Source organism: Ostrinia nubilalis, chromosome 7 (assembly GCF_963855985.1).
Source record: "Ostrinia nubilalis chromosome 7, ilOstNubi1.1, whole genome shotgun sequence".
NCBI lineage: Eukaryota > Metazoa > Arthropoda > Insecta > Lepidoptera > Crambidae > Ostrinia > Ostrinia nubilalis.
The window spans coordinates 16,077,662-16,104,052 of record NC_087094.1 but is presented as its reverse complement, the minus strand read 5'-3'; the positions used below and the strand labels follow the sequence as shown (position 1 = coordinate 16,104,052).

Sequence of the window (26,391 nt, the reverse complement as noted above, 5' to 3'; positions counted from 1 at the left end):
TGCTCAGAAGCTAACAAATTCTAAACTGAATGTTATACCAAACTTTAAGTCGGTACCTAATCCCAACTTATTATTTATTTAGCTCCTCACACATGCGATATAAATTTTCACTTCACACACATAATATCCTCTGGGAAGCTGAAACTTTCAAATTTATAGTAAGCCGATAGCGACGCGCTGCAAAATCGATACGCTGACGTGATTCCGCGACCAACGAGATTATTTCGACTCGTATTTAGTGGTATTTTCGTGGTAAAATGGCTAAAGGGAAAATTTTGAAGTTGCATAACCCGATAGAGAAGCATTTCAATGTGATAACGCCGTATCATTACTACTTTTTCTTTTTGATATTCTTGAGTAAACTGCCCATTTTCTGGCATGTACTGAACCTGATATTTTTGACGCCTCCGATGAAGTATTCCTGTGAAGGCGGCTGTCCATATTGTCCATATCTTTCCTGGGATAGGAGTGTGTTCTCTGAGACGATGCAGACTAAATTCAATTTGGTGTGCGATAAAACGTGGCTCGTGAGCTTCTCGAATAGCATCTCTTACGTCGGAACGCTCATTGGGTCGTTACTCTTTGGATTTCTGTCAGACAAGTAAGCTATTACATAAACCTATAAATTATATTACTTGGGCAATATCCTACTCGTTCTTTAAGCAAAGACATAAATATTACTCGGATCTGTATTCTAGTAGGTGTAGGTACTTAAAGTAATACCTTTTCCTTATTTCGAAATTCGAAAATAATGGGTGTGTAATGTATGATATAAATACATATCATATAATACTTAGAGGATATAACATCAAATTATATAAAATCGTTTAATATAATAATTATTTACTATAATAAACGAATAATATAATTTTAAAACGAATAATTTTAAGACAAATAACTATTAACTGATATAAAATGGTTTGATATAATGAATGTTTTCTATAAAACTTACAATGTATACTATTTAAAACAAATAACATTCAAATCATATAAAAATAAAATGTCGAACAATCAAATGAGATAAAATTCTTTTCCTATAAAACTTAAATCATATAACAATAATAATTTTATATAAAGTTCATTTGTTATAATAAGCATTGCATGCAGCAAGCAAGCAAGCGACCAAGCAAGCAAGCTAGCAAGCAAGCTAGCATGCAGGCAAGCAAGCAGGCAAGCAAGCTAGCAAGCAGGCAAGCAAGCAGGCAAGCAAGCAAGCAAGCAGGCAAGCAAGCAAGCAAGCAGGCAACCAAGCAAGCAAGCATACATGCAGGCATGCAGCATGCAAATTTGACTAAAAACTTGAGACTTCTGTCACGGCTCCGGCACTGCGGGGCTCTGGCGGTCCCTCGCGTGCTAATCGTCGCAGATGGCTTTCGCTCGACACCGCGTCTTCGGCTTGCTGGCCGGCTTCGCCGGCCAGCCTCAGCCGCGGCGCCTCGCTTCCAGCCACCTGCTCCTCACCCCGCGGGCCGCCTCGCCCCTCCGTGCCTACGCGCTTCTAAATTACACTCTAGGGGTAGGGCAGACAAGACTACGTGGAGTCGGTTTTACGGCGATTCGTTTTTGTCACTAAAGTCATTTATAAGTCAAGCTAAAGAAGAACATACCTACTTAAAGTTATATCTATCAGAAATTATATCAATTAAAGAGTATAACAAATAATATTTATAACAAGTAATGGTTATGTGAAATAATATTTATATTAAACAAAATTACATCAAATGAGTCTTAGATTAAGTAAGGTTTATATCAAATGTCTTTATGCGTTGTGATTGGTATCTGAAATGATATTATTAGAAATGATTTATTATATGAAGTAAACATTATATGTTAAAAAATTATATCAAGTGTTATTATAACATACGTTTATTATACAATATGAACGTTATTGAAATGAATTTATATCATATAAACTTATATAAACTGTCACGCACCCGAAAATAATAGCACAACTAATGAAAAGCTACCACAAAAAGTATTTCAGTACCTACGATGAAATGGGTAGAATTTATTATATCTTTGCCTCAATTATTCAAGTCTTTATGATTAAAGTAGCTCGGGAACTGTAAAGTTAATTTGAATATTTAGTCCTGTCCAACTTGTGTCCAGCTCAACGTCTTGTAAATTAATGAAAGCATTACTAAAATGACTTTTTGATCTCTTTACTGATTATAATGGAATCAATCTTAAATTCTTAGATAAGTACTTAGTAATGACCTTAAAGTCTAATTTTATTAAGTCTCAACTTTACCTATTAATACTTCGCCAATAACATTTATACATATTGAATGTATGATAAAGGGTGATAATCGAATATGTCTCTTAAAGTACTACTTTAAAAAAATTAAAAAAATCTAACGTGAACAAGGAACCATTATTACAATAAAATTAATGTTACCTTTCAGATTCGGGCGCCTAAATTCCTTCACAATCAGCTGCCTTATCTTGGCAATCTCTGGTTGCCTCGTCAGCGTCATGCCCATGGAAGGTCTCTTCATCTTCATGCGGTGCATCGAGGGCATCGGCGTCGGAGGAGCCATCGTGACTGCCTACGTCCTCTGCATCGAATTCTGCGGAGTCAGACACCGGGAGTCCGTCACTGCCTTGTTCCACATTCCGATCAACATCAGCCATATGACCTTAGCTGGGATATCGTACTTGTTGAGGCACTGTGACGACTTCCAACTGGCGTTGTCGGTGCCGGTATTCTTCTTCGTGGCGATGAAGTGGCTGGTGATGGAGTCTCCTAAATGGCTGATGGATAATGATAGAGTGGAGGAGGCGGCGATTGTGATGGAAAAGATATCCAAATTGTAAGTAAATATCTTCTGCTATTGCTTATTAAACTATTTAACTGCTTCAGAATCTTAATAATTTATTTCTAAAGTAGTATAACCTGTCGTATAACTAACAAGCACTGAATAATTCTTTAATTGGTAGAAAAAAATAAAAATTATTCATTTTATAGCATTTCCTTCACAAGAAACCGCAATTAAATGAGTAAAGTACCTACCACATTTCCACTTCACAATAATTATTAAAGGTTTTCCCCGTCAGCTGCATTCATGTCGGTTTTATCGGAACTAATAACTTCACCAATATTTTCTTTTCGCAGTAATAGGCTTTCGAGCGAAACAATTAAAGAAGAAATCGAAGCCTATCACGCAAGCCAGGGCCAGAAGCGGCGGACCAAAGTGAAGTTCTGGCAAATATTCAACCACAAAAAACTTACTTTGAACCTCGGGTGCATGTCAGTCATCTACTTCGTGTGCGGCATGGGCTATTATGGCGTGTCCCAATACATCGGGAGAAGGTGATGTAAGGGTTGTCTCTAAAAGTTTATAGAATAATAGCAATTAAATATAACATTACATTTATTAGAATAATTTTAGTGATCTCACTATACAAGCTAGCATGTATGTATTCATAAGATTTGTGTATTTGATATTAAATGTATGAAACTTATTTGCTTAGTTTAATTTAAAATCTTTAGTTACCTAGTGACCTAACCTTTCAGTTCGCCTAACTCATGCCTTATATTTTTCTGGTATAACCTGGTAAGGGTGGATTCGACCAAACAAGAGTAAATATTAATCTCAGAATAAATATTAATCTCAGAATAAATCGTCAGTTTTGACATATTTCCCATACTGAAACTGTCAATGTGCCAGTTATTATACCAGGAGTTATTCTCGGATAAAAGTTTGGTTGAATCGGGCCTAATTCTGTCAATTAAATATTTAATTATACCCGTGAAAATTGTGGAAAAATAACATAAATCAAAAAGCAATAACTCATGAAAATAAATTTGAAAAAGCTTTCACTCTATTTTATACTGTCCACTAATAACTTAGCTTTACAATATAGCGTGAAAGCTTTTTCAAATTTATTTTCATGAGTTATTGCTTTTTGATTTATGTTATTTTTCCACAATTTTCACGGGTATAATTAAATATTTAATTGACAGAATTAGGCCCGATTCAACCAAACTTTTATCCGAGAATAACTCCTGGTATAATAACTGGCACATTGACAGTTTCAGTATGGGAAATATGTCAAAACTGACGATTTATTCTGAGATTAATATTTATTCTGAGATTAATATTTACTCTTGTTTGGTCGAATCCACCCTTACCAGGTTATACCAGAAAAATATAAGGCATGAGTTAGGCGAACTGAAAGGTTAGGTCACTAGGTAACTAAAGATTTTAAATTAAACTAAGCAAATAAGTTTCATACATTTAATATCAAATACACAAATCTTATGAATACATACATGCTAGCTTGTATAGTGAGATCACTAAAATTATTCTAATAAATGTAATGTTATATTTAATTGCTATTATTCTATAAACTTTTAGAGACAACCCTTACATCACCATGTTTTAGGCCAGTGGTTCTTAACCGGTGGTCCGCGGACCACTGGTGGTCCCTGGAGGCATTCCAAGTGGTCCACGAAGACATCGTAATAAACAAGTGACGTGACGTGATGAGTCGAGTCAACACAATGCAAACGGCGCACAGTAGGCGAGAAATCGACCTCCACTTTCATAGGATTTTGAAAAAAAAAGTGGTCCCTGACAAGACAGAAATTTGGTAAAACGGTCCCTCGTGACTTAAAGGTTAAGAACCACTGTTTTAGGCAAATTAGTTTATTGTATAGGAACAGAACTAGCAGAAAAATATATGAATTACCTAAATTAAATCGTAGGTTAAATTCTAATATGGATTCTTTTAAATCGTGAACAAATTCCTATACCATTTGTGCTTATTATTTATAGCGTTATTAATGTAAAAACAAATGTATTGTATTATTCTTACTGACCCATTTCAACAATCTTCTACATACTTATAGAAAGCCTTTCCTTTATTTGCCAATTGATTATGACTATTATAGTTAAGTCCCGTTTTGATTTCTCTTTAAATGTAGTAATTCCCAAATGCCTAATTTAAAGCTGTTTGAATTTGAATCTTGTTCACATGCAAATTACCTTCATAATTGTCTGTGGCAATGCACCTCACCAAGAACCCTTTAAATTTGAGTCGTATTCCCTTAGATTACCTTCGTAATTGCAATGCAGGGTTGTCTCTACAAGCTACGGCACGGCCGCTAGATGGCGCTAGTCCGCCGTGATGAGCCCGCACTCGCGCACCACCTGCTCCGTCGACACCGGGTTTAGGAACACTGGAAGATGGAATAGGAATTGTAGAAGCAAACCGCATTAAAAAATACTCCTGTAAAAGACTGCTTTTAGAGCGCTTTCACATTTAGGCGATATAGCAGCGCGACAAACGCGCGACAGACGCGCTGTCGAAAATTTCATTATAAAAACGCCGCTGCCGCGCTGCAGTCACGCTACTAACGCCCTAATGTGAAACTTAATGAAGTTCATATTTTAGGTATATTAAGACTTGTTGTAACAACAACATGAAGACGAAGTGTGGGCATGTCCCCCACTAGGTGGACGAACGATCTGGTGAAAGTCGCGGGGAGAACTTGGAAGCGTATGATGATGATGAAGATATGCGGGCAGCGTATGACCGGTCGTTATGGAAATCCTTGTGGTAGGCCTTTGTCCAGCAGTGTACGTCATTTAGCTGAAACACACGAACGAAATCAAAAAGAGTAATCCAAAGGCGTCTTTAATGGCGTCATTGCCCGAGGGATTAGCAAGCTGAAGTGGCAATGGGCAGGGCACATAGTACGCAGAACTGACGGCCGATGGGGCAGCAAGGTTCTGGAGTGGAGGCCGCGTACCGGAAAACGCAATGTGGGACGTCCATCCACAAGGTGGACCGACGACATAATAAAGGTAGCAGGAAGGCGCTGGACGCAGGCCGCTACCAAGCGGGCAACATGGAAAGCATTGGGGGAAGCCTATGTTCAGCAGTGGACGTCCTATGGCTGAGATTATGATGATGATGAAAGGCGTCTTTTGCGCTGCATAAATGACACAAGATAATTAGACTAAAGATAAAGTATCATTAAATTAAGACTTTTGCTTTGAGGTTTACAAAATAATGCAGACTTACTTGTACCTCCTGTGAAGAAGTCTTGGTCGGGGATGATGCTGGCTGCCGCGATGGCCGCCTCGTCTAGCACGATCACCTGAAAACGATAAAATATTCTCAAATATAAAGGTAGCAGGAAGACGCTGGATGCAGGCCTCTACCAACCGGTCAATATAGAAATCATTAGGGAAGACCCATACTCAGCACTAGACGTCCTATGGCTGAAATGATGATAATGATAAAGAAAACCTTGGCTGTCAAAACATCATTCTTAGTCCCCAAAAAACATTTATCATCAGTCTGGTCTGGATGGGTGGTGGAAGTATGATCTAAATTATTGTCTACTGAAAGAGAAGAGACTAAAATGAACTACTAGTAATGTTTTGGATTCTTTTTATTTCTTACAAACGGTTCAAAGAGATGATGGAAAAACGAGTATTCTTTATCTACCTTTGGACATGCGATGATCCTCGCTTCTTGAGCGCCCTCAATCGGCCTCTCCTCCTCGAAGGTGCAGTTCCTCAGAGGCAGGAGGTCTATCGCATTAGCCGCGAGAGACCAGAGGTGGCCGGCCCCCTGGGGGGCACGCGCCCCCTTCCGAAAGTGGGGGTTGATGGACAGGTTGTGCCGGACGGAGTTCTTCCAGCGCTCGTCGTTCGCTTTGTAGTATGGGAAACGATCACTGAAACAAGACGGAGTTTTATTACATAGTTTATTTTTCAATCTTTCCTTTAGGAAACTACTAGCGGCCGCCCGCGACTTCGTACGCGTGGATCCCGTTTTACCCCCTTAGGGGTGGAGTTTCGTAAAATTTGTTCATAGTAAATTTGCACCTACGTTCTAGAGAAGGAACCCCCATGCAAAATTTAAAGAATCCTAGCACTTGTAGTTTCTGAGATTTCGTGATGAGTGAGTAAGTCAATCAGTCAGTGACCTTTCGCTTTTATAAATATAGATTTCAAACACATTATATGTATTCACACGACAGTTAAGTTTTGTGGGATCCTGCATTACTGGATCCTTATTGGATTGCTGTGAGAAGCCCTTAAATTATTTTCTATTCACCTAATATTACTCAGTAAGAGTTCTATCTTATTCGTTATACAGATTTTTCTAAAACATTGTCTCTTTTCATCAAACAGAAATAAGTAGACATTTAATAGAACACTGAAAATGTAGTAGCACAGTTTATTTTTTAAGAATAGGGTTTACATTTTTAATTGTTCAGTAATTACAAAAATAAAGCAGACAGGTAAAGAGGGTCAACTATTTTAAGAACAAAAGGTACAGCTTGTTACCCTTCCACAAAATAAAAGTTTCGAGGTTTCACACCGTTTTCTTTTTCATTTCACGAGAAAACAATAACGCCAACAAACTTATTGAAACACCTCGTGTTTTTAGAAGCTGAAAAAACAGTCACTTTACTTGGCTTCACTTCAACAGAGGGTGTAAAATGACCATAACAGTTCTATTGACGCGTGTCCTCTGGATTTTTTTCTATAAAAGATTGTGGGCATGTGAAAAGGCGTTGAGTTAAAAATAAAAAAATACTTAAATGTTTTAACCTATCCCGCTGACCTTGCCAAAGTAAACTACTGGGTTAGATACATATTTATTTGTATATTTATGTACGTAATCTAAATCCAATACTTTAAAGTGGAGTTGTAGTCCAGTACAGCCAGAACAGGCTGTATCAAACCACCAACCAATATTTTAGACTGAAAAGAGATATAAACATAAAATCCGCTGGCATCTGCCATGACAATGTTTCGGTGTACCAGCCAGACTTCAAAGATATTGAATCCTCAATCTTGTCTTCAGCAACAAAAACTAAGACAAGTGGGGGCTCCCCCAACATCTGCGTACGATGTTGTGGCGTACTGTAGGACTGTAGCAGGCCGCGGGCTCGTCTCCGGCTGGCACGGGGGATCGATGCGCGCCCGACCGCGACGATCACGCGCCAGGGTTATGGTGACAATATTTACATCATAGTTGGAGACAGTCCTAGGTTAGGTTACGGGACTATTCCCACCTCTCGTTCCCACCGCTGCAATTCCTATGTAGCCAGGATCTACAGCTTGACCGCCAATAAAAACCAACCAGTGAAGGCCTTTGCATGATGCATAGCGCATGGCATGCGTCATCATGATTCCTAGGTTAGGTTAGCAGGGCAATCAAAACCGGTCTTGGCTACATAATAGTTGGAGACAGTCGTAGGAGGTTAGCAGGGCAAACCGCACTTGGCTTCTCGATTGGGCCATTAATTTGTACTACAACCAAGCTAGATTGGGCCATTGATTTGTAAACAACCAAGCTAGATCACCCCTAAAAGCGAGCAACTTGTCTAGGCCGCTGTAATTGAAGAATTTGAGCCTGTTGGTATCTCTAGTTTATAATGCGCACCACGATACGTCTTATCGTTGATTTTAGACAAATAAGTAGACGCGTCGTCTAAAATCGATAATTAAATAGGTCGAATGATTAAATCTTGGGGCACATGACTGGTCAAACTCAGTAATTCCTTTTCAACGCATGATAACCTGTTTGTTAAATTTTTCTACCCTAATGTAAAAATTGTGACGTTATTATAATCAGTAATGATACTCAAAAATTGCACTGCTACAAACAACATATTTGCAAGTTTAAAAAAATCGTATTATTATTCGTATATCCCAAAGCATGGCCACCCCAAGCGGAGTAGCAGAGGTATCCTACGTCATTCAATTGGGGCGATTACCCGTTATCACCTGTTCGATGCTTGGGGCGAGCGCCGGTTTGTTATTGCTACTTTTTGTTGTGATTGGTTATCGTTACCTAATTTGGGTATTTATTGGCGTTCCGTTTGTACACGTTCTCGTTCGTTTGTTGTTTGTTTGGTTATTTGGTTCAGTTCAATACCGTATTGATTGGATAATTGTTTACTTAAAGAAGGAAATGTAATTACACTTGTAATTTTCTGTATATTTACAAACAAATTAAAGAGATTTAAATTAGGTTTCATCATTATCAGGTGATTTAATCTCCACTGCAGGAGCACGACTCTCTCTCTATTTTATCAGATGACAGATTTGGTCTACTCTCCCCACCCTGTTTTCCCCGTCATTTATTAAATTGAATTATTGTGTAATTTTTTCACGTCTGCAAGCAGACTAAACACATGATCCTACTATAATATTGTCACCCTTTATTACTGTGTTTTTGGCAAATAAACGCTTGAACTTGAACCTGGTCAGACCGTTTGAGGAGTCCTGACAAAAGTATGACATCACTGACTGCTAACACACTGCCTTGTCAGCTTTCAAGATTTTTTTTTAAATCCAACTCATTTTCTTTCCCCCCTCAAAGTAGTGCTAATCAAACGCGCTAATGCGTGTAATGAACGAGTACCGATAATGAATTAATAACCGGCCGAGTCTCTAATCATAATGAAACTTGCACTCTCAGCACGAACTATACACACACTCAGTTAGGTACCTACTTCTAAATAATGTGTAAACTTAACTATTTAATTTATAAAATAGAAGTTAAAATTAAGACTAAAATTAAAACAAAAATACTTTTAAGTCTGCAATGTCAGCCTGTATGAGGTGGGCGCTAGCAACTGCGACTCAGTCCTTGACTAATGCAGTTGCTAACACAACAATGTTTGTGCATGTAAGTGTTTTTGTTGCCAATAAAGATTTATTTATTTATTTCCCCCCTCAAAGTAGTGCTAATCAAACGCGGTAATGCGTGTAACGAGCACCGATAATGAATTAATAACCGGCCCCTGCGTTCACGCAGCGATAACCAACGCAATCCCGCTGTTGACACTCCGATAACACGTCCTTTGTAAACGAGCCGTTTGAAGAGGTTGGACGATTAGTGCACGGTAGTTCGCTGCCAAGATTCATAAGACAGTCTTTGTACAGTCAGCGTACCCAAAAAGTTCCCAAAGTAACCAAAAAGTTCATAATACAACCTCTTGTGTTGTCAACTTTTTGGCCACTGTGTATCACGAAATTTTTGACGTTTACCGTACTACACTCTGTAACTGGTAACAGCAAACATTATGCAACTGATTGATAACGATGATTCAATACAAATCGTAAATTGAATCTATTGAACCGATTTTAAAAATTCCTTTCACCAATAGAAAGCCACATTATTGCTGAGTGTCATAGGTCATATAAAAAACCGAAAAATTCCACGCGGGCGAAGCCGCGGGCGGAAAGCTAGTTATGTATAAGCAGCTAATGCTCTATAAATTTACAAACAAAGCTCAAACTCGCCCTATAAACAAACATTTTATATTGACTTTCGCTATTGTAGTTCATTGATTGCACATACTTAATTAACTGTTGCAATTTTAAGTCCCTAGGCTGTGGGAAATTTGCACATTAATTCATTATGTGGCACAGTGTTGCCACTATAAACAAGTGCAACGATTACTTACCGTAAATTAGCTCAATCAAATATCTTAATCAAGATATTCAAGGGTAATTTTTTTAAGTTTTAAAAATCCTTGACCCACTTTTGTAATATAGCTAAGTTAGAACTGAAAGCAATTTAATTCAAACTTGTTATTTTACCTTGAACTGATTTTAAGAACTGATGAAAACATTCTAGAATGTCTGAAAAGTTCTATGAAGCAAAAGTGCTTTCTAGTAAGTCGTAGGATATTGAGTTCATTTTGCTAAAAACTCTATTCAGTTGGAATAAAAATAAATAATATTCATACGGGGCGGGGTGGGCGGGGCACATAGCTCGAAGGGCTGATGGCCGCTGGGGCAGGAAAGTTCTTGAGTGGCGACCACGAGCCGGAAGACGTAGCGTGGGCAGGCCTCCCACTAGGTGGACCGACGATCTGGTGAAGGTCGCGGGAGGTGCCTGGATGCGAGCAGCGCAGGACCGGTCTTTGTGGAAATCCTTGGGGGAGGCCTTTGTCCAGCAGTGGACGTCTTTCGGTTGAAACGAACGAACGAACGAATATTCATACAGGCCCTAGAATCACGCTTATGATCAACATAAACAAGATTTTTTACCAATTTCTTTTAAAAACTCTCATTTATCAGACCTTTGCCTATTAGAAAAGTTACAATCTATTGTTTGCACAAAGCACGGTTCTGACCAATAAACCTGCTAACCCTTTCCTCACGCCCTTTAAGCCAATCCCCCAAATTAAGCAATGAAACAAATCGCTTACCCCACAAAAGAGGTTCACATTCTCTAATTACACCACACAAAGCATCCATCGACAAATGACACCGGCACACAATATCCGAATGCTTTGTGGCCATAATTCGATATGGCCACGGAAAATGCTATTGTACGTTCTTTGTACCGTCGGCAAAGAGTTTGCTATTGGAAATATTTTCATTTCGCCTTGACATGTACGGTTAGGTTAATAACTGAGATGTTTCTACGGTTCGCTTTTTAATTTTCTTTCAAAGCGTAGGTTTATCAAGTCAAATGTACCTAATAATTGTATTATCATGAGCCGTAACTATAACGATAACCGATGTTTTTGTATGGAGTTTGACAGATTTTTGACGTGTTTTATAGTTAAAGTAAGGCCAAGAACAGACGGTGAAACGCAACTGCAACGAAACTGCAACTGCTAGTTACTTTTGAGTTGCATCTAAGTTTCTGTCATAGCGTCTGTTGAGAGACCACACATGATGCGACCAGTTTGAAACTTTCAATTTCACTTTCATTCATCAGAATCATCACAAAGTTGCAGTTTCGTTGCAGTTGCGTTTCACCGTCTGTTCTGGGCCTAAGATGGTGCAACCCACCTTTAGTTTAAGATAGATTTTAACATTAGAACTGTATCACTAATCGAGTTTTACGTGTATACGTCACAAACTTCGTAATGTAGCTCGACTGCTCTATTTGCGTTTCGTAGAGAAGATTCTAAATCATGTTTGTCTATCGATTCCACGAACATACACGCACAAGACTTACCCATCTACCAAAACATTATCTTGGTGAGAAACTTTGCCAGAATATAGTGGGCAATAATAAACAGGCAGAATAAAATCACTAATGTAATCGTGTCCTCATAAAAATAGGTAACCCAATACTTAATCGGATAAAACACTTTGATACTACTGGAACTTACTTTGGTGAACTATTAAATAACTCTGAATATGTATCTCAGATAAATATCCTTTACCTGGACATATTTCTAGTTTTTCTTAGTATGAAAGAGCCCGAATAGATCTTATTTACTGCCAAAGCTTCTGAAGGGCACACTGTGGTCTACTTCACTGACCGTACCTTATTGTTATTGTAATGAACGATATTTTCCAGTTTGAGTTGATTGATTGTGGCCCTTTGTTCGCCGATATACCGATCTCTGTAATTAAGCTGAGCGGAGAATACTTCTTTCTATTATAACAATCGTATCGAAAAAGCTATTGTGGTCAGAAAATCTTGAAGAGAATAGGTACAACATAATAAATCCACTTGGGTTCCCATCGGAGTTTAATTATTATTCAATTGTTGGAAACCTTTGATAATGTTTTGGTGGTTCTTAGCTTGGTTTATTACTATGAGCAGCAATGGATTTAATAGGACAGGCTTCATGTTGAAAGGAATTTGTAAAATATAGGTAATATTGTGAATTCATAACGCACGATTTGCCGCATTCTGTACGAGGTAATATTACGCAATTTGAAGCTTTTGCATTCTTTGTCATCATACCGAGTTATTTGTTTTTAATAGGACACAAATAATATTAAAAAGCTATTGTTTTCATGTGTTCATGAAAAATTAGCAACCAACATGATTACTTTATGTTTCATAACCACCTAGATTCCATCAACAAATCTAGATAATTCTTATTCTACTTCCAGTTTACTAATCTACCAAAATCACAATGAACTTGTTTAAAATAAAAACCACAAAACTCACGAGATCCACTGGTAAATGGCTGATACGGTGAGCTCGCCCTTTTCCCTCAGGGCGCGCTCAATCAGCTCAGGGTAGGTGTAGGGCGGCTTCTTCGGGGCGGGCGGGCCGTCGGGCACCATTATCTTCGGCTCCTTCTTCGCTGGCTCATCATCAGGCACCTTCACGTTCACAAACTCGTCCAACCTAAAGTTCAGGAGCCACGCGAGGCTCGCGCAGTCATTATCGTCCTCCGCTGGGGATTTTGAAGACTTTCTTCTCCTCCACTTGGACCTGTCAGGCGCGGACATTTTGACGGGTGCAATGACGTTTTGACAGTCCGCTGTCGATGGTGCACTGGGCGCGTTTGAATCGGGAACGCGCGCCGCGCTTGTCGTGTCAGCCAGTGATATCGCGAACCGCTCTATCTTTTTTATTAAATAGTGCAAAAGAGGTTGATTGTGTGGCATGGGGTAAGGTCGTATTGGCTCCGTGCACGATTACAGCGCCAACTAGCGTCCACAACTTTGTGGGCCCTGTCACATTGACATTTAGGTCGTATATTTGTGAAAAAATATCGAAATGAAAAAATAACAAATATTTTAAACTAATAAATTGTTGTGATACCACGATTTGGGTGGAAAAAAGGTTTTGAAATCATTTTGGTCATTCAAATCAAATGAGGTAAGTCCAAAAAGTGTGTTTAATTTTGATTGTGTCAGGGTTTGTTTACTTCATTTATAGTTGTAGTTTTACAGTAAAACAAAAAGAAAAAGCTACTTTAACGGTTTCATTATATAACAGTAAATATATTTAAATGTTTCTGTATCGCTAGTAATAAATTAAATATCGTTTTCAGATCGAAATGAGTATCGTTTTGAAGACCGGGTTTGTGAGAGTTACAATATCAAATTCCAACCACAAACCGTATTTAAAGGAAAGTTGTTGGTATTGGCTGGACAAGTCCGAGATGTAGAAGAATTAAGAACAAAACAAGGGCAGAGTTCAATAATTCACGCTCTCATCATAAGGCAAACATCTGTGCACAACAACTACTGTGACTCATTTTTGTACTACCACGTTGTATAGTTTAGTTATTTCCAAATTGTAAACGGCTATTAAAACAGCCCTATCGAAATACAGTCCACTCTTTTATTTAAGTTCCCAGTAGGACCCTTTTCATGCGATTAATTAATGATATTAAAATGTATTATGTAGAATCGCTTTGCCATTGACAGATACATCTGATGACAGAGCTAACATTATTTCTACTTTTGACCACCATGAGCGCTGCGATAGATTATGTCCCCCCCACCTAGTACTTCGCACCCAGCGAATAGGTGTTCAACATTTTAAAAATAAAAACACTGGAATTTTATTTTGGAACTTGGATTGAGAAGTAAAAAGGTTTTATGCATGTGAAGTGCCAGTGGTGCAGCAAGGTTACTTTCAAAGAGAATTTTGTAATAGAAGCCAATGCTATGAGCTGAAAGAAAGAGATAATATTATTCCTGATTGTTTAATTTTTGAAATATCGAAATATAACTGCTACTAAATTGTTACTGTGTTATTATTGAAAACATACTTTAAACCAAAACGCATAAATATTATCTTTCGCCGGCAATTAATCACGAAGGAATATCATGGAATGGTTTTTGAATGAAACTTTTGTCATAAAATATTTCTTGCTACAAATCATTTATCGATGCAGATTTACATGAAATTCCCGATACTTTTCAATCTTTCCACAAACACGCACAGTTGAATGTAAAATTCATTTTGTCATGCAACCTCTTCCAAAAGTTTGTTTTAATGTTGATCAAAATATTTCATCAAAATTAAATGATTAAAGATTATTTTTTTATCTTTTTTTATTTTACTCCAAGGAAATGCTATAAGAAATCGACTGTTGTAATCATAGAAGTCATTGTGCTATTTCGAGGTGACTTGATCCGAAAATAAATAAAACCTTTGGTTTCTAAGACTAATACGAGTTCATAATCCAACACAGAATAGGATTGAAACAAATACGGCTTTGTTTAAAGAAATAATACGTGCAAATATTTACAGTGGCAGATACACACGGGAGGGCTTTGTTGTCCTAAAATAATTGTTTTCGCCGATACATGTTTATTTTGAATCGATTTCATATCGGACTTTCAACTCGGGATTTGATCGTCTGTATTTGAATATGGAAAGTAACGAAGGTAGGTAAAGCAAAGGTGCAATGCAACATGGTCGGCCGTTTGGTGTAGTGGTTCAGAACGGCCTACTATGCCGAGAGGTCCCGGGTTCGATTCCCGGCCGAGCAGAAATTGAAATGATGAATTTTAATTTGTGTGACGGGTCTGGGTGTTACTATGTATAATATGTATATATTAAAAAAAAAGTATATAAGTAGTATATCCGTTAAGCTAGCACTCATAACACAAGCATATTAATTGCTTACTTTGGGGCTAGATGGCGCTGTGTGAGATGTATACTATGTATATATACCTATTTGTGATAAGTGCTATAAGTAATAAAAAATTGCTTATTACTAAGTCATTCGATATGATCAAGCCGAGTAAGAATTCTTTTGCTTAAGGTAAGAAACATTTTAAGCAATGTAAAAAAAGGAAGAGTCCACCTAGTAGGAGGCCTGCCCACGCTATGTCTTCCAGCCCGTGGTCGCCACTCGACGATCTGGTAAAGGTCGCGGGAAGAGCCTGGATGCGGGCCGCGCAGGACCGTTCATTATAGAAAACCTTGGGGGAGGCCTTTATCCAGCAGTGGACGTCATTTGGCTGAAATGAACGAACGAATAAAAAGAAAGAGTGTAACAATCTAATTAATGTTTTGTGCCAAAAAACTTCTTGAACTTCATGACAATTAATAATACCTTATTATCAGAAAAATACATTAAAACACTCAATTTTTTCTTCTTCCACAATAAAACGGTGTAACTACTCGTACTCTGCATACGTCATATTCCATAAAAGGGAACTAACAGGCCGAATAACAGGCTTGTAATTTAATTATCGCGATGCATTGGCGTTCCGTTGCACGACGCCGGGAGCGCTCGTATTGCACAGGTGGATTTTTTTTGGAAAAGTTCAAAAATAAGCCCATTTAATTACCCTAGCTGAAATGTAAGCGAAGAACTTAAACTGATGAGTTAGGGTGCTTCTTTACTAGAGTAATAATAAAGTAACAATGCAAGTTTTGTCGAAGAACTGAAAACCAAATCTCGAATTTTTAGTTAAATGCATCCATTGATGTAGAGTCCTAAAAAGAATGTCTAAGGCTGAGTTGCACCAACTTAATTAAACCGTAACTATAACAATAACCGGTGTGTTTGTATGAAGTTTGACAGATTTTTGACGTTAGTTAAAGTTAATTAAAGTAAAGAAAACAGTTCACACCGAAAACTGCTTGGGGGGACCACAATGTGACCGATTGCTTGGTGACTTACCTGCTCTACCTACGGATTACACAGTATTATAGTTTCTGGATGCAGGCCATGATTGTCACTAGCATTTTAAAGGAACACGTTACGTTTTACTTTAAATAAACTGTAAAAAATGCTCTAAGTATTCGTAATACGTTCACGAGGTGATCAACCCTCTCTCGCACTTGGCCGGGTCGTGCGTACGTTTTAAATTCAATTACTTTTTCAATCTGCGAGCTCCGGCGCGGATTCGCGCGTCTCGTTACAAATGCGGATTGATTTGTTATACGTAATACCCACCTTTGGTGTAATGTATAGTGAAATACGTAAATGGGAGTGTGATGTAGACCTTATTGCGAAGACATAGAGTTCTTAATAATGGATACGGAGCGGGTAATGTGAATATGGTTAAGTATAAAATTGGCTTGGACAAACGTAATGTTTGTCTGTATTAATATACTCGTATCATTAAGTACACACAGCTGTGTAAAACTACGTGAAATCTTCGTTTTTTTTTATGTTATAAAAGCCACAAACTCAGTTCCATTAATTTTGTAAATTATTTTCAAAATTACCTATACCTAGTCTGGTCATAAGTTCTGTCACATGATCATAACTTTTGAATTTTGAATGAAGGTCTCAAAAATATTTATTGAATTAGAATTTAGAATATTTAACAAAATTAAAAATGTGCATCGTTTAATTTTATTTGTTTTTAAATATGTAGTGGACGCACAAAGAAGACCGAACAGTAGTTGTCACGCAGCATTGGTGCGGTTACGCGCGAAAGCAGATTTTCGATGAGCTGAAAAAATTGAATTAAATATTAATTTTACGTTTATCGTTTCATCAAACGATATAATGAAGATTTAAGTGTAGAAGACACAAAACAAAAGTAATTGTTCTTGCACGGTTAGGACTCCAGCAGCGTTAAAAGCTGCGAAGGCGCGATCTGAAAAAAATCCCATGCGTTAGCAGACTTTGCCTGCCCTGGAGGTAGGCTTAAGCAGAACCAGGATGAAATTGGTATTGATCAAGACTAAAGGCTTCAAACTATTTGAATAAAAATCAAAAATTACTTGGATACGCGTTTAAAAGACTTGAGATTGAAGAAATCCCACGTTTTGCTTAAGCGGTACGCGGGAAAAAAGTACCTTGAATAAAATTTTTCAAATGTTGTTATTTACCATGGAGGAGAGTTACAAAAAAACAAAATGGTAAGTTGGATGCGTACATCAATGAAGAAGCACCGGCTTAATTTAGGCTGTCCAGCTAGGCCAGCTTTTATCGTCACTCAAGGTTTGGTAACATGTCTCAAATTTGGGCATTTTTGAGATATTTTTTGCATGAAAGGCATAAAAACGAATGCCATTCTGTATCAAAATTCAGTTCTCACAAAGCTTATAGAACCTTTTTCACATATCATGCCCAATAACAGACACTGGGAGTTCCAGCAGGATTCTGAGCCAGCTCATAGAGCGAAAGCGCGCTAAACCCGCTCGTAAGGCGTAAAATTGACCTCAGCCGGCACGAAGTCTGGCCATCATCCAGTCCAGACTCTAATACTTTGGATTACAAAATATGGCAACATTTGGAGAGGAAGGCCTGCTCTATGTCTCATACTGATTTGGAGTCCCTCAAGGCATCCTGTATTAAACCAGCCGCCGATATTGATACGAAACTCGCTCGTGTTTCTAGAGACCACTGACCGCGCAGTTTGAACCCTTGTATTCATAATTGCGAGAAAAATTTTAAATAATTTTTATAAGCATAAAATCTTTGTTTGAATACCTTTCTATTGGTATATAAATGATTACCGTAAAAACAAATTTAGTATCAATTATTTCACTATAAACATGTGACAGAACTTATGACCCGACTAAGTATTTTTCAGGGACAGAACTTAGGATCTAAGAACCTGCCATTAAAACTTATGTTACAAAACCATTTGTAACATAATTTACTAACACCAACCTTCTTCAACCATGAATACAATTTAAATGCAAAGTCCAGAGACGAAACAGCTACATCGATTGCGAACAATTAAAGACAACAGACATAAAACAAAACGAGCGCCAGTAACCGATTTTACCGATTTTAATTCGATCACGAGCATCGGTAGGTATCGCATGGATTCGCAATCGGATCCGTTTCTAAAAGTGTTCGATTTAATTGAAGTCTCGTTCGCTCGTGTATCCGAATGCAATTATTTACCATTTACCGGCCGATGCCCGCGAAATGTAATAAACTGGGGTCCGTTTGGTAAAGCTGGTCTGTGAGCGAGTTGACTTGCCTGCCATACATCATCATCATTTCAGCCACAGAACGTCCACTGCTGACCATAGATCTCCCCAATGAATTCCATAATAACCGGTTGGTGCCATTGATAGGTGCCAAGTCACCTATGTAAAGAGAAGGTACGCATAGAATGCACATTGCACATGTATGATGGCTCTGAAGGTATTCATTATGTGACAAAAAAAAAGAAATAAGTTTTATTTAGGTACAAACGTAATGTAATTTTGTTACAGATATCGATAAAAGGTTATCGATACCTAACTGGAAATGTAAGATACTAGCAAGCCAGGTGCAGACCACGCACTTTTAGCTGGCCGATAGTTGGGCCCGATTTTAATTTGTATAAAGAATCGGCCGATACCAAATCGGTGTAATGTGCGCACTTCATACATCTCCATACTGATTAACAGCCCGAACCAACAATCGGTCAGCTAAAAGTCGGTGGTCTGTGCCTAAGCTTATACCTATTAGAAAGGAGTGCTCACAGAAAAATAATAAACAGAGATGGATGAAATAATATCAAAGAAAAAATATAGGTAGGATAATATAAAACCTACTATAGAAGATACCGTTCAAAACTAACATTGGTTAAGGGTTGGCAAGTCAAGCTAGTGTACTGAAGGCAGCATCAGCCTCTTTAGGACGAGTGGCTTTATATCGCAGGATCCATTATATGCAGGCGGGGAACCGTTCGAGTGCTTCATAACTTAGACCACTTATTAATTGGTACACCATTGAGTTCTTTCTTGCCTTTCAACGAATGGAAACAGAATTCATTTACAAAAAGACATAATCTTAAATCCACTGAAAACTTATTTCCGTTTTTTCTCTCGCTCACATCAAATGGCGATTCTTTGCGATAGAACAAGACGACATGACCGGAAATACATAGGTAGCTGGAAGTGTGGCCCATAGTGCTCTACTATTTTCTCACAGTCACGCATACATCTTAAACACATTTCGCGCCAATATACTAAAACAAACTTGCAAACACTGTCGTAAATCGACAGGCATTTTGCCATAAAGTAACATTGTGCACTCAGTAAGTACCCGAGCACGTTTTATTAGTATGAAAAACAAAACAGTGTTCTGCGGTTTTGAAAAACGCTATAAAAATATTACATTACTAGCTTTTTCCCGCGGCTACACCCGCGTGAAATTTATAGTGTCACAAATCGGCATAAATGATAGCCTATGTTAATCTGGGTTATAAAAAATAATACTGTAAAGTTTCATCAAAGTCCGTTCAGTAGTTTTTGCGTGAAAGAGTAACAAACATCCAGAGATCCATACAAACGTTCGCATTTATAATATTAGTAGGATTACTAAAACCGTAGAGATCTGAGATTTTGAGCAGTTTCAACTATTCGGTGTACATCAGAACATGCACAGAAATCAGTTGCAAGGTAAACGCACTAAGTTTCCCGATGTTAGTTCGCTAGATACACTCTAGTCCATACTCTGATAGTCAATAATGCTAACTATCCCTGACCGACTGATTCGTACGGTTTACTTTAGCTGGAATTAGTTAGTTGTTCCGTTAGTATACTTGCTATGAGCTATTTGGATCTACGAATTCGAAGGCGGCGAGTTTTACAAGAGTAGTGTGTGGTTTTAGTGATGGAAAGACGATACACGGAATGTTGCTCAAAGTTGAAGTTTGTAAAAGCTAGCCACATTGGCATCTTACTTAGTTAGATGTTGTAAGTGCTATTTGGCGAAAAAATATAAATAGTCTGATGTGCTGACTGTAGACAGAAAAGAATCTTAGCTACGTAATTGTGAGCAAGTGATAATTTAATGATTCTGGTCGACTTACACATAACCAAATTTTGTCACAAGCACAAAAAAATCACGTTTAAGCTATCACCTAAACCTAAAGCATAAATAGTTATTAACTATCCACTTTTTCAAAACTGTAATTGCCTTACCAATGTGAGAATCAGCACAAACTATATACGAGTATATTTAAAATGTTCCATACATAGCGGCCCTTCATCTACTTATTTTCGGCATAGAACGGCATAGTAAACAATATTCTTAAATATCTGTGACTTCATGAAAAAATACATAAATGTATACCCAAGCAAAAGCATCACAATCCCAACACAAAATCAGTTTGTGTGACAGTCTGCATCCGACAACAGCTGCGCTTGTTTCAACGTTGCTGGTGCATCATCTGCATCTACCTAGCTGTAGTGTATACAAGACGTACTGTACTGGGACTAAGACGGGCTGTAGTGTGGATTACTGCACCCGTGAATGTTGAACAATCTCGCCAGGTTGGAGCAAGACGTTGCTATTGCAGATGTAAGCTGCTGGATATGCCTTTTTGAATTAACGCATAATTATAATTTACTGACCCTCAAAAGATTTTGAGCGATATTACAGCTAGATAACGATACAAACGTGGTGTAATTTTAACATAAGAAAAAAATCGTATATGTCAAAACGACCGCCTGTCCAAGAGCTATTGAACAGGTCGTTCAAGCGCCCAAGAAGTAGAGAGACTTAGGGATGTGTATGATCAGCAGAAGACATAGAAAATTCAGTAACTTAAAAAATGTACAGTCATCATCATCTTACAACGTCATGGAAGTGTTATCTCTTTGATCAGATGTCAGGAAAGTGTTATCTCTTTTCATGACAAACTCAGTGGAACGTTTTCAACAAATTAAATCGGGAATCAACCTTTTTTAAATATTAATAAGACTCATGCCATATCCAGCTGATGTACTTAGATCCCTGTGGACTTGCTGCATATAATTGAATTTCTGCTTGAGATCGGTCGCCTAGGTATAAGCGGTACACTTAGCGGACCTTTGTGCGGACAGTGGCTCAGCCTGCATAATGTAATCACACTAACTAGATGGACTGCCGACCAGATACAGATGGATTATGGATGTACTCGTATCTACATACTACAGCACGTCAAGGTAATGGGGCCTTATTCAGTTGTAATACAAGCGAATTTGCAAAAAAAGGATAGTATGATGTGCTGTTGTACTTTTCCAGGTGTTTGATAAGAGCTTTTCCTCTAAGAGAGCTCACAGATGAGCGACATTATGTCGGCGACTGCTTGCGATAGTGGTAGGCGACCGTCAGCGACTTTAGTCTCCGACTCGCGCTTTTCGCTGTCATGACATGATTAGGTGTGAATAGGTCGCTGACCGTCGCCTACATAACTACTATGTATCGCCGACATAATTCAATTCAATTTATTCATTTAAAGTTAACAATGATCCACATGGTTAGTAAATGGGTGCCTTATACAACTATGTTAGTAATTTATTTATTATAATTATTATAGGTACCACTAATTATCCAACCCGTTCGCTAAGAAGTAGCCGAAGGAAATGTCGGATAATGGGAGACTCGTACCTCCCCGCGACGGTCTTCAGGATACTGTTGGGGCTCGCCCGTATCCTACTGAGCAACGAGGCAGTCTTCTTGCGTAGGACAGCAAAGAAGCCGTCAGTATGCGACTTAGCAAACATGTCCGAAGCACTGCAGAAGCGAGGCAAGCCCAACAGCACCCTGAAACCGTTGTTATATTGGACCCGAAGGACGCTAAGCGTAGTCGTTAATCATGTCGTTCGTCTATGAGTGAACTCTCTAACTCTGACTGAAGGTAGGTATTATACAAATTTGATAGACGGCTGCGATGCATTCAAAGATACAGATGTCTCTCCAATACATATAAACGTCAAATCATCACTTGTATCTTGCAACTAGTCAGTCAATTCATAAAGTTTTCACGAGGCCATTAGTAACGGAGCTGTGCTCGACGACAAGTGGCCGGAGCGCCGGCATCCATTAGATGCAGATGCTGGCCAGAATTAATCTCCAGTGCCACTCCAGTTGGACTGGATCAGATACAGCTAGTTTAGATATCACAGTTTTGTAAATAAGCGCTTTCATATCGCACGTTAGGAACAAAACTGTAAGATACTAATGATCGCCATCAAAAGCACAAGGACAAAATACTCTAGTATTAGTCTATCTATACTAATATTATAAAGAACGAAATTACTGCACCGATTTGAAAAAATATTTTACCATTAGAATCCAAATTGTTTTCTGAATGAACATAGGCATTTTTGTTTAATTTATATTGTGTTTAATACCAGTCTACTCGTACGAAGCCAGGGCGGGCCGCAAGTAAAAACATTTTAGAAATCAGTACGTGTGTATGCTTTTACCTCACTGATGATGGCAAGATTATTTCGCAGTCTTTTGATAAAACCTTAATACTTGTGTCTAATTAGCCAAATATGTGAATCTTCTCACAAATGTTATGTACATTAGTTATTTAACTTCATTTACTGAGCTGCACAGGTAAAATAGAGACTGATATCGACCGTGTCGAACTACATACGTCACGAGCACACCTCGGAGGGAATCATGCAGCTTATGTCGATCTGACCGGGGGGCCCATCGCCTCCGCGCACTGACACATTCCTGTTGATTAACCCCAGTGTACGGCACATCAAGCTTGACACTGTGGCTTCTAACGTAGCTGCAATAGGGGTGGTTTTGCTACGAAAATGTATATTCTGATTTGATTGTGATTGTACGTGTACGCGTGAACAGTCGACAGAACGTAGGCTGTATAGTAGTTGCATATTCGCTCCTGTTATAACCAAATAAGATCTGAAGGTGTTTAGGTTCACAAGCAGTCATCTGTATTACACATATAGATGTGTGACTGTTAATTTGCTTACCGCCGATCATACTGTGTTCATACAAACAGGACATAGATGAAATCCAAAATGCTGCTGTCGGACTTAATTGAAACCGCTTGGAACAAAATGTGTTTTGGTTCACTGAATTAGTCATACTTTTTTGGGCAGCGCAAAAGTTTGAGCTTGAATTGTTAATTTACAGTTGTGTGGCAGACATTATTAAAAGCTGGGAAATTTTCAGTCAACATGTTGGTTTTAATTAAATATGATGTGAATCAGACTTGTTAATGCAAGATTTTTTTTTGTTAGTCTCTTGTTAACCAATTAGGGTTGAAGAACAACAACGCTTCCATAGTTAAACTCTTTCCATCTGAAGATACTAGATTTAAATAATTCCCTCCCAGGTACACATAACAAGTGATCTAGTCAATAAATCTTTCCTATGCTATAACGTATGACATATAGACCACTATCATTCCGCCCGCGGCTTCGTCGAATTTTGTCTGTCACAGAAAAACTTTATCGCGACTCCCTGTTTCAAAATCCGGGATAAAAACTATCCTATGTCCTTTCCGGAACTCAAACTATCTCTATATCTATCATCAAAATCGGTTCAGTGGTTTAAGCGTGAAAGCAAGACAGACAGACAGAGTTACTTTCGCATTTACAATATTATATTAGTATAGAAGTATAGACTTAGTAGCATAATGTCTAACAAACTAACATTTATAAACACCATGTTCTAAAAGCTGAAAATTACGGCTTGTGTAGGTAAATTACTCATTTATTGCTATCTAGAGGATTAAAGCGTTTTATTACTTAATAAGTAAATATATTGTAAAATAGTTTAGTCCCGGCATGTAAAAAAAGCGACCCCAGGGCATTCCGCCCTCCACGCTAACCCCCGGTAAATTCGTTGTCAAGTGAAAGTTCCACCAAATTCGATTAACCCATGGTTTAATGGTCGGTCAATCTCTGATTAGTAAACACAGTCCTACCTAAAGCAAAATCTAAAATAATTTCATAGACCCCAACTCCAAATAAGGCTGAGTTGCACCCACCTTATTTTAACCGCAGCAATAACCGGTGTTTTTTGTATGGAGTTTGACAGATTTTTGACTTATGTCTTTGTTACAATAAGATGGTGCAACTCAGCCAAAGACTGTCTCAATAGAATCCTATTTAACTTTATTTAACACCTACTTCTTACTTTGTTAACTTTTTTTATGCATAAACAAACATTAGGTATTAATACGTTATAATATTATGCATGCTGTGGTTATCGTTTGTGTGGGAGCAGTTAGCTAGAGACCAAAGCTTAATTGTTTACCTAATTGTGTTTAATACTGTATCTTATGTTGATAGCCCAATAAAATAAATAAATAAAACAAGACGTGTAAACTATTTATTTACTAATTGAGAAAACCCTACAACTTTAAATAAGAGATCATTATAATGCCATTTCATTACTTTTCTTTTTCTTTTTTTCCTTTTTCTATGTTTTATTCTTGTATTGTGCCTTTATCATGTATTGTGCCAAATAAATAATATTCTATTCTATTCTACTTAACTTTTTAAAAAAGAAATTTAAACCACAGTTAATACTTAACGGCTGTTTGTGTAACCCGTCCCATAGTTTTTAGTTGGTCTTCCTTTACCGACAAAGTCCCTGTTTCCGAGTTAACTCGCTTACTATGAATTACCCAAACTCTTCGATGGTCGGACTCGAAAACAGCTTTTAGGTTTATTCAATTTTGGTGTAACTCCCTGAGGCACCTCACTTGGACGCCATACCGTGACACGAAGAACAGAAAAAGATGTTTAGGTAACTTAATCAGATATAATACTTATTACAACAATACAATTTGCTGTCATAGAACGACGGATTTCGTTTAGGTATATGTTTTTTAAAATAATTCAATTTTATTATCTTTTAATTTCACTTGATGAAGTAAACCTTCTTCTTCGTCGCTACACTCTTGACAGAGTGGTCGTGGTCGTTACACCTGGTCTGGTGGCGAACTTCACAATTCGTGACAAAGTAAGCCTACTTGCAACCAAACTCCATTTTCAGTAAGTTTTTACTATGTTTTAGTACATCACACATCACAAACAATACATAAAGATTACCAGAAATTTTAATCCTGAGAGTAACTCAAAAGGAATACAGAAGACTCTGCGTAAGATAGGGCCTTCAACTATTAGGCTGAGTTGCACCACCTAACTTTGACCGTAACTATGACAATAACCGGTGTTTTTAGTATGGAGTTTGAAAGATTTTTAACGTTTGTCAAAGTTAAAGTAAGATGGTGCAACCCAGCCTTACAGTAAGTTAGTGCAATCTAGCCTTAGCATCTCTGAAGAAAAAAATTACCTGGTGGTAGCCTTAGATTAATAAAGCCTAGATGGATAGTCTTCATACAAACGCTTCGTCAAGAGTGAGGCAAAAATCTTATGTCATTAGTGTCAATTTTCTTGGGGAGTGTGGACAATGAAGGCGATTTCCCCGAAAGTAGGGAAATTTTTAATACGTTTTTAATTATTTTATAATTAACAAAAACAAAACGCATCAAGTACTTACTTATTCATTGAATTCAAAGTACCCCTACCTAATTACAATAAGATAAATCGACTTAAAAGTCTCAATTTCATAAAAAAGGAAGTGTATTTGTACGGCTAACAATTGGGAAATACATTTTCTTGTTACTGGTATCATTCCCGTATTTAATTTTTGAAAGCCAAATTCAAGCAAAATACGCGTCTAATCGTAGTACTTACTTAGGAAATGTAACACTGGTCACTTTCTTTCGTTTTTCTGATGTATTTAGACACCGCACACAGCACAAACCGTCATAATTAATTAAAAGTCGTCGGACGTGTTTACCAATTTTTCACTTTGACAGTTCATGTGACGTTTACGAGTGAGCCATTCAGGCTCACTAAAATCTGCCTCACCTTTCGTGCACTGACTATCTATCTAGGCTTTATTAATCTAAGGTGGTAGCTCAATAAGAATAAACAAGACTCTGTGTGAGTCAGGGCCTTAAAATTAGCGTCTAGGGCGGTTTTACCCCGTTTATTAATCGCGACATC

The 26,391-nt window shown here is 37.9% G+C and overlaps 2 protein-coding genes and 1 long non-coding RNA gene across 3 annotated transcripts; 2 read left to right on the top strand and 1 right to left on the bottom strand.

The window, feature by feature from the left end:
- The first annotated feature begins 245 nt into the window (after positions 1-245).
- LOC135073451 (solute carrier family 22 member 1-like) lies at positions 246-3,317 on the top strand. The gene is made up of 3 exons (XM_063967633.1): positions 246-601; positions 2,406-2,813; positions 3,116-3,317. Exons 1-3 carry the CDS (start codon positions 258-260, stop codon positions 3,315-3,317), a joined length of 954 nt encoding a protein of 317 aa, XP_063823703.1. The 5' UTR covers positions 246-257.
- Positions 3,318-4,227: 910 nt separating this feature from the next.
- On the bottom strand, positions 4,228-13,285 carry LOC135073659 (fork head domain transcription factor slp1-like). Its single transcript, XM_063967814.1, has 4 exons — positions 12,910-13,285; positions 6,463-6,694; positions 6,034-6,109; positions 4,228-5,185 (listed from the first exon to the last, which is right to left on the bottom strand). Exons 1-4 carry the CDS (start codon positions 13,194-13,196, stop codon positions 5,121-5,123), a joined length of 660 nt encoding a protein of 219 aa, XP_063823884.1. The 5' UTR covers positions 13,197-13,285; the 3' UTR covers positions 4,228-5,120.
- Positions 13,286-13,460: 175 nt separating this feature from the next.
- LOC135073658 (uncharacterized) lies at positions 13,461-14,027 on the top strand. Its single transcript, XR_010257676.1, has 2 exons — positions 13,461-13,569; positions 13,745-14,027. It is a non-coding gene; the product is annotated as an uncharacterized LOC135073658 (long non-coding RNA).
- The last annotated feature ends 12,364 nt before the right edge of the window (positions 14,028-26,391 follow it).